This window comes from Opisthorchis viverrini (assembly GCF_000715545.1).
Source record: "Opisthorchis viverrini unplaced genomic scaffold opera_v5_94, whole genome shotgun sequence".
In the NCBI taxonomy this organism is placed as follows: Eukaryota; Metazoa; Platyhelminthes; class Trematoda; order Opisthorchiida; family Opisthorchiidae; genus Opisthorchis; species Opisthorchis viverrini.
This window is the reverse complement of record NW_008751751.1, coordinates 655,638-665,250: the sequence shown is the minus strand read 5'-3', so window position 1 is coordinate 665,250 and position 9,613 is coordinate 655,638. Positions and strand designations below refer to the sequence as shown.

The following is a 9,613-nucleotide window of genomic DNA, read 5'->3' as shown; positions in this document are numbered from 1 at the left end:
GGCATGTTCAGCGACTGCACGCCCTGAAGCGTGATTAAACCGTATGTGGCTTCGAGGTGCACGCCGAAAATGTGACATTGAAATCTGCAAACTGAAAGCCTGCTATATCGCAATGTGCAAGGAACGGCGCGTGGCAAAATATGCGCACCCAGTTTTTATAATGAGGGCCCAGAACCACCATCTGAAAAAACACTAACCGCTTAGTCCCATTGTGTGGTTACGCGGAACCGTTGAAATTATGAACAATTTCGAACAGGAAAAAGTGAAACCGGAAGAACAAGAGAAAACTTGATAACACTGTCAGGTAGGGAAAAGGAACCGGGTAGAAAATCAGTCCATTGATGGGAAACATACGAGTTACGCTCGGACACAGCCAGGCATATTATTTAGTCTGACAGTGAAGCGCGAAAGACAATTGGGCGTTTCATTTAGTGCAGAGTAGAGCGTGAACCATTCGAAATGCCCGATAAATCCGCATTTTTTGCAGGGGACTTTGGTGCGCTAATTGGCTGGGATGGATGGTCGAGTGAATCAGATCGATTGGGTTGCTTTTTGGACCACCGGCTAGTTACGGTGTGTGGCGACATGATTTTGACGTTGAACTGTCTCAAAGTGAGATCCAGTTTGTCGACGTCTCCGGAAAAATAGGCACTCATTGCATTGTTTAGCAGCGACAGATTGTGTTGCATCACGCGTACCTGTGAAAGTACAATCAAACATAGAGGATGATCAGTTGAGACTCGACAAATTGGAAAGGATACGAGCCCAAGTTTGTCTGCAATTGAACAAAGCAAACGTGTCGCACAGTAACGCTTAAAACAGTGAATATGTTGAAAAGTAAAGCCCTTGGTCTATTGAGCCGACTTCATCTCACTTGTAACCGACTCCATGGGCGATGTATACTAAAGACAGCATCTCGGCAGTCAGTTGTTTTGTTGACAGGTCCCAGATAACAAACGTATCTGAGTTCTCAAATGCGACTCATGTGATAAGCAATTACCTGAGAATTTTTGAGTTGCATCAGAAACGGTAGAGTTGTAGCATGGTTCGCTACACGAAGAGTAAGGTGTCGAATACCATGTATGCCAGACAACTATTAAAAGGGTGCTGCAGTTTTTAACTCTCTTTCGAAAATATATGACGCACTTCAGCCACAAAATTACTGATAAACGTCACGAAACAAATGAAGCTGACCAACCTGCGTTATGTAAGGCGTCCGAGGAAATAGCAAGAGCGGTCCTACTCTATGGTTGAGAATCGTACCTCCCGCGGTCCGACGTCAAATAGTTGGTCAGTGGTCTCTCTGGAGACTAGGAGTTAGTTTGCTGTGGCGTGCACACTACGAAATGGCGCCCAAGCGGGTACTTGGTTAGGAACCAGAGTCACCAGGTTGACAAATAAAACGTTGGGAGCTTGGGGTCCGAAGCGCTTTTCCCCATTCCAAACCATTGTTCTCGACGGGTCACCACATGAGTTGAAAGTTGTTAACAGTTCAGCTGAGTACTGTGGGATCATCGCGCCTTCCTAGCTAGGGTTCCTACAAACCGGATTGCGGAGGGCTAGAAAACATGGCGTACATGCTACCATATCCTAGCCGGAGCGTCAGTGTGCGCCTGTCCTTGCGTGCCTGGCTTGTGTTGGCTGGATTTCGCAGAAGATGAAGAGTTGATCCTGTTAATGATGCTTTACCCCGACATAATGCTCAAATGCATTTATTTTCCCAAGGAAATGTTTTTTTACTTTTCTTGCTTTTGTAAAGCGATCAGGTGCCAACACGTATTATTGATGTTTTGCTTCCAGATATGACGACGCGAGTCTCACGATGCAGAAAGCTGCGTTTGTATGATAGAAAAGTTGCATTGTAGAATAAAAACTGCAAGGCCCAGAAGAGTTAGGGCCGCGTAACGGGAACTAATGGTAATTTGGTCGGCATGTGGCTTTCGGATAACACCACGGGAATGTTGCTAAAGCAACAGGGGCTAATAAAAAAGCCGCATTGTAACCAAACAAGGAGCTAGTAGTCACTAATTTCCAAGGGTGAATAAAGGAAAGGTGGAGATATACGCTCAAATGTAAGTTAAATTGGTGTTGGAAGACTCAAGTCTCAAATGAATCTCTCGCTTATAATATTGCTCAACTGAATAAGTAGTGCAAAGGCCACCTCGTGTTTCGGTTGGAACGAGATTCAGGGAATCAAAGAATTTTTATTGACATAACATCGTACATAAAGTTGTTTGAAACTCTTCTACTTGTTTCGTCTTCCATGGGGTAGACGTAGTCCCTGAGTTCCCATCAATCAATTTTTGCCGCTGGAACACCGAACTCTACGTAAACAGAATTATTCGCTCATCCCATAATTCATGTTAGCGTTAATGGGAAACTCAAGTGAATATCAGTTAAATCCTCCGTACATAATTTTATTATTGTTGGGCTGTTGAAAGGCTTCCAGAAATGTTGCACGTAGTGTTGAGCCAACAAAGCAGCGCATGCTTGAATAGCTAAACCAAGTCGTTGAGTAGGGGCTCACTGTTGACTTGGCAATTCAGAAAGCTGCAAGCTTGACTAGACCTTCAGAAACTCAGCCATTTGGTTCCCTAAGGCAATCACACTAGTTTTTTCGAAGCAAGATGCAATCCACCCATGTCACATGATAAATGACAACAGCACACAACACATGAGTGAGCAGGTCATGGTGACAGGTGTTTCCACAACTAAAGTAATTATGCTTTCGGGATTTTTTAACAACACCCGTGTCAAGACAATGCGTAACATATTGACTGAATATAGTGGAACCGCTTTCTTGAAAAAAAGCACCCGGATAATTACCTAATGTGACCTCGTACTGTGACATCTCAGTTTGGGGGAATAGCCCCATCTGCAAAGGAGCTCGCAGACAACTTAGGGCTGAACGCTGTTCACCGTTGGTATTTTCTTTTGATGCAGAGTGCACATAATCTATAATCCATAAACTCACTAAACCTTCACTTGTCTCCTGTGCGGCAGTCAAGGTTATAGCTTTGCGCCGAAAATGAGGAAATCCCAAGTAATGTTAATCTTACTTGTCCGTGTTTGGTTGGTTACCTCAGAACCGTTATTCGGTGAGAACACTAAAACACAATCTAAAGAGTTCAGAAGAACAGTGCCTGGCTTTGAGCTTTGATGCGTTCAGCGGCACAGTACAGATGATCCCATAAAATTCGTTTCTAATGACACACTTGACCTCTTATTTACGAATGGGCGCTCCAAGACATGATAAAAAACCTGACGGCAATTGTGACAGTAGGCTGAATTTGTCCCTGACTTTTTGGTGATCATCTACAAGCGGCCGAGTACATGTGAACTTGATTGTCCAGCGAAAAAAAAAATGTGAACTTGATTGTCCAGCGAAAAAAAAACTAGACGAACAAAAAGCTCCCAAAGCCCTATAGGTAGGGGGGGAGACAGTTGCTTCCATGCGTTTCGCAGCAGAGGGACCGGCCGTCAGTGGCATGACAACAAGAGGTTCACACCGTAAAGTATGTGCAAACTCGGTGGCCTTGGCATGGGTCCAATACCTGGATTAGTAATGGTAAACGGTCTGGTGTTCTACGATTTGAACGCAAGTGCATGCAGCGCTGATGATCCCCCACAAAGCCAATATAGGCACCTCTGCTAAAGGGTTGGTAAGATTACTTGAGATAAAAAACAACAGCGATACGGGAAGGAATGCTCCCGATCGAAAACAAAACTATCGGACTGCTCTGAGAAGGGTGACTAGTTTGTACAACGTCTGAAAAACTTGGACTCACGCGGTTTTCATGCAGCAAACGGATTTTTACGTCAACTGCTGCCTTCATATCTAAAAAATTTTCTTCCGAGATTTGGAATCGAGTTACGGCTTCATCCAAGCGTCGCTGAATGACAGCATCACTTTGGTTCGATTTCTTCGACGTTACTCGTATGGACTCTGCTTCCTTACGGTAGGCATCGAACTCAACACGTGCAACGTTCATGTTGCGAATAGTTAGCATGGTATCTTCAAAAGTTTGATTGACCAAGGTATTTAAACCGCCGCAGAAAGCTTCGAATACGCCTGAAAATGATGCAACCACAAACCGGAAAAAATTCGTTGAGACCGTTTGAGAGGGATAAATAATTTCCTTACCCCATCCAATAACTACAGCATCTCCTTTTCAAGCTAGGCAACATCACGACCGATCAAATGCATACGTTTTGGGAACATATTTATACTAGGGTGTGGGAGATAAATAGATCCCTCTGGTCTACTTGTCGTATGGTCTGCATAAAATACACAGACCAGATAAACTAATGTTGATGGCATCCAAGAAATTTCAACAAACGGGGGAAAACATAGAACTGGCCGATAAGCGACTGCTTGAGAAGTCTGGTAGACAATAAATCCAACAAGTTACTAGCCAAATTTTTCTGAGGTTATCCACGGTTGTTGGTAGTTGCGGGCTTCGTAGAGCTCACATTCACATCACTCTCGTTTGAACAGTCGCCCCGCTACTCTAGCGCAATTATTCTAGTAAGTCCACATCAGAGCGGGGTGGGGTGGGGGTGGAGAAAGCACTGGACTCCAGTCTCGCCCTTATTGGAGCTCATCAGTAGTACACATCCTTGGCCATATAGGGATTTGAAATCCGAATGTCTGACGTGCGAGGCAAGCATGATAGGCGAGCGTGATATAACTAGTCCAATGCGCGCCATACATCTGGATTGTCACTTCTGAACAGGTGAACGTGTTCACGTGATTCGATTGCTGTTACATATGTCACCATCGGGCAACGACTTCTGTGAGCCATAGCCAACATTTTGTGACATCCATCCGCAAACTAGGGTATGTTTTTCGAATGTTTGTTCGCGTCGGGACATCATATTTTCTTCGTATCCTCGTCAGCACTGACTGTTCCACAGTGATCACTTTTGCTCACTCCTGATTTATTTCGTTGCATCTTGTCAGACGCGTACTGTAGTAAATAAACTTCAAGAGGAAAATTACAATGTTCTGCAGTGCCATAAGGCAACAGAAGACGTGGAACAAAGCGGAGACATTCCGAGAAAACAAATTTTTAAGCTACTGCTCCAAGATGCAAAATGAAAGTTTCAATAAACCGGGTGGGGACAACGGGTGGCGTAGGTTGTAACGTATTAAAAAAAATACCCCCAAAGTCAGGAGGACATAGGGCCCAGTGCACACAACAACGAGAATTATATCGTTCGTTGTAGCATTTAAACGCCCAAATAGAGAATCCATCGTCCTGAAACCTATCGAGTTATAGTCAAATGCACAAGTGATGCAAACCAATTAAACTGGATCAAAACTACGACAATATATTAGTTGCCAAGTCCAGTCAAAGCTAAGACTTTCTTAAGTATAATGAATTGTTATAGTAGCCAAAGAATATGAGAAGCGTGGGCTGACCATAAACTTATGTTAAAAAGAATTGGCCTCATTTGGAATGCGTTAGTTGATAGTGGATACTAGACAGGCTGATGAATTCACGCAATCAATCAGTAGTACCTGCCCAACAGTTTGCGATGAACTGCTGCGTGATACTTCTTAGATCGTAGTGGGTACAAGGGAATTCGGCTACGAGAAAGACGCAATAAAAAACAGACAGCTTACATAGAAGCTTTTCGCCATTGGTTGTGGCAGCCTTCTGAAGCTCCGCGTTACACGCGAATTCACCCGTCAGTTCTGGCTGCTGTTGTCCCACATGAGCTAAGTGGCCGGCAAATTCCCGTTGTATTTGAACAGTCTTGGCAATACTCAGAGAAAACCGTCGGGCATCGTCAAGCAAAGTCCGATACTGCCTCTGCATTTGTCTAGAACGGTCAAATAGAAAGGGAGTAATTGGAGTAACGTGGAAAACCTGAATGTGAAAAAAATGCAGTCTCATATCAGTATCCATATGAACAAAAAATTGTGTGGGTAGAGTGCCTCCCAAGGCAGACGTATCATATTCAGTCCTTCACTATCCTAGCATAACTGAGGAGCGGCAATCGTTATTTTGCAATTCCATCCATCCACCTTATAAGGCCACACCTAGTGGAGACAGCGCAGCCCCCGAACAATATTTTGCAGGTGTCAATTCCGCAGACCACTTACCAAAATGTATTAGCACCAGAATAACGGGAAACTTCGCCACTGCTAAGTGAACGTTAATTGAAATAAACCGATAGTAACGTCCGGAGTAGCAAATCAATAGGCCGTTTGAGGGGGAAATTTGGTCTCATTCAGAATATCCCAAAAACAACTTCCTAACATTCAGAACTGTTGAGACCCTCAGCTGGCAGTACCTGTTAATCGCGTTCTTGAACTTATAGTGGCAGTACCTGTTAATCAAGTTCTTGAACTTATAGTGGGCAACTCGGTCCATTTTGATATACTTACCAGAAGAATAACATTATGAGTACAGCACATCACGGCTTGTCAGCTATAAACCATTCCAGTTGCCGTTTGGTTCAGTAAGCAACAGAAAACCACATTAGAGTTGATGGCATAGGTTAGCACTGTCAAACTGCTCTATTTTTTTATGAAGTGGGGATCGGGGCACGCGCGTTTTAAGCATCTAGCTTTAACGCACTTGTTAGTTATCAGTGTCACTATCCATCGGTAAGCCTTGATGCGGTTTCCCCGTTTGGGGAGCTAAGAGTTGCCAAAAAGACTGCACGTATTGGTTACGGTTTTCGTACTTAAAGGCCAGGTCGTAAACTGGCCAGCCTAAACGCGCTCTCATCATTGACACGAACGGTCAGATAAACAGTTCCATGACTTGATAGGTATATGCGGTCAACTTATAAACATCGTGAACTCATATCAACAATCAACTTGAGGCAAAGGAAAAATAATTTCGCCCATTTTTTCTAATTGTTTTGGTTCTGAGACAACGGTTATCGAACACCTGCAGATGTGTCAGTTCCGCTGCTCGAACAAGCCAAGTCTGACAGCCATACAACAAAACAGCCCGCACTGTAGCTTGATACACACATCCTTTGAGATTCAGAGATACACCACTCTGACGCCATAAGTGTCTCCAATTAGCAAATGCGACCCGAGCCTTACAGATTCGTGTATTTACCTGATCTGTCACGCTACAATCAGAGCTAATACAACTTCCAAGATACTGAAAACTCCACAACTTCCAGTGCCCCTCCCTGGATTGTAAGTGGTGTGTTCAGTGACTGCATGTGTAGGAGCATGACCTTACACCTTGTGGGTGCAATGTGCATACTAAAGGATGGAGTGACTTTGATCAGGTCATCTAAAAACACCTGTGCCTTATCCTCTTCAAAGATGAGAACATCGTCGTTGCATATTACAAGGTTTTCGTCAAAGGCTATTTGAAGACTGAGGTTTTGAAGACCTTCCAGCGTTCGTCTCATTATTTCATCAATCACGAGGTTAAATGAAGGTGGAGTGCGGTACCCTGACGGACGCCACTCTGTGTACGGAGGATTTCGGAGAGCCCTGCGCATACTCTCACAAGTCCCGAAGTTTGAAAATACAAAAAACTAATTATGATCACAAAATTTCGGGGAAGTCCTTGATCGGCAAGCTTGTCAAGACCGGTAAACCGAGCTGAATGTGCCTTGGAATTTCAGGAATACTAACACTGCGGGTCATTTGTACGCGCATCGTTGTTTTAGCACGTGGCAGAGTGTGAAAACATGGTCAACGCAACCCCAAACAGACCGGAATTCCACTTGCTGCTATCGGGCCACCATAAGGCGACCACAAGTGACACCAACAGTCTCGTTACAACCGCGGTCAAGCTGATCCCCCTGTGATTACCACGCTTACTACGAGCCCTTTTTTCTGAAAAGGAGCACTATCATCAACTCTTCCCAGTTGTCTGGGACAACAAAGCAGGCAAACAGATCAGACAAGTGCTGACTGAGGACTTCACTCTTACCTCTGAACAATGCGAGTGGGAGGGCATCTGGATGAGGAGCTCGGTGGTGCTTGAGAACACAAATGCAGTCGTAAACTTCTGAGGCCGGGGGTTCAGGGGTCTACAGTTCTAATTTAGTTGTAGGATCCAAATGAGCAGCAGCAGGTTGCTATCAGAACCATCGTTCGAAATGCTCTTCCAAACGGTCAAGGCGTTCTTATTCATTCGAGATGGTCACACTACCCTGACCCTTCATGGTTTCGCTCACAGGAGGCTTCCGGGGACGGCCAGGCGGATCGATCTAAATAATCTTCTAGCATTACCGGCTCTATGGACCACCTCCAGTTCGTTTGTTTTCCGTGTCTACCAGACTTCACAGTCGACGTGCACGCTCACTGTCAATTGACGTGATCAATTTGAGTTCACAGCGGGCATGCTATTAGATGACACCATACGCCAGACGACTTCAGCTATTTCGGAGGTTAGTACTGCGTAAAAACAGCCTTCAGTCAGCACACGGCTGAAGCAATCGTTTACTAATGTCCGTACATACCGTATCCATGTCGACCACCAAACTGAGTCTCAAATGCGCTAAGTCTGTCCACTTGTGCTTCCATATATCCGGAAACCACAACGATATGAGCTTCTAGCTCACCGCAAAAGGACTACCAAGTCGTCATAATGCTTGTATTCGATGGTGCCCGAGCTACAATCAGTTGGGGCGTGAGCAGAAAAAACAAGCAGACATCGATCAACTTCCTCCAGACGCTGCCAGACGAACCGCACACAACTGACTATCAACGAGTATCCAGTCAAGCAAGGGTACTTCCGCCTGGTGAATTAGGGACGATGCCAGCCCCTGCACATTCTGCGGCAGCAGCCCCTGGATCGCCAGAGGTGCACAACCAGGAGCGAGTAGAGTGATAGGGCAGTTAACTCAATCAATGTGCTTGCATTCTAAATTCCTGTTTCTGATACACAGAATACATCAGTGCCAAGCGAGTCTAGTGTGAGAAAAAGACCAGTTTGTTATCCTGCTTGCTTCAGACTGCGGACATTGAAGGCAGCTAGATAGAGTGGGTGTCGAGACTTAATTTCAAGATGCTTGGGGATGTCGGTGCCAGATGATGCACAGATGTTGCTTACAAAACCGATGCAGCACGAACAGAGTCATCAGTCCTAACTGCTGATCTACAAGAAGAGAGTTATTAATGTGGTCGGGAAATGGGAAGAAAGGGAACGGACATCAGTAGCAGCCTGTTTCGCTGTCCGTTCCGTTCAGCTGTTCCCAGAAGGGTAACGCGGCTGACGACACCACGCGAAGGCCGATGTGGCATGGGTTTAGTTGTGTGTGCAATTCATGGTTGTACGTGAGCTGGGATAGTCAGGGTGCCCATACCTAGAGGGGAGGACAATCAAGGTCTCGAACCATAGCCTTCAGCTTAAAAGGCTGTGTTGGGGATATCAATATCCCCCCCATGGGTTTAGGTGTGCAATTCATGGTTGTACGTGAGCTGGGATAGTCAGGGTGCCCATACCTAGAGGGGAGGACAATCAAGGTCTCGAACGAACCATATCAGCTTAAAAGGCTGTGTTGGGGATATCAATATCCCCCCCAAAAACTTTGTATTTTTATGTGTGCTAGCGAACTTCCGGCATCTTCAAGGTCAACTATGAATATATATATATATATATATATATATGCATTGTCATTT

The 9,613-nt window shown here is 45.0% G+C and overlaps 1 protein-coding gene across 1 annotated transcript in view; it reads right to left on the bottom strand.

The window, feature by feature from the left end:
• Positions 1-203: 203 nt before the first annotated feature.
• The window catches only part of T265_05194 (hypothetical protein), a gene marked incomplete at both ends in the record, with an annotated part of 16,595 nt that continues 7,185 nt past the window's right edge, over positions 204-9,613 (bottom strand). Inside the window, 3 exons of the mRNA XM_009170138.1 lie at positions 204-698; positions 3,789-4,072; positions 5,630-5,829. Of these exons, the coding sequence (XP_009168402.1) occupies positions 429-698; positions 3,789-4,072; positions 5,630-5,825 (750 nt within the window). The remainder of the gene's footprint in view (positions 699-3,788; positions 4,073-5,629; positions 5,830-9,613) is intronic.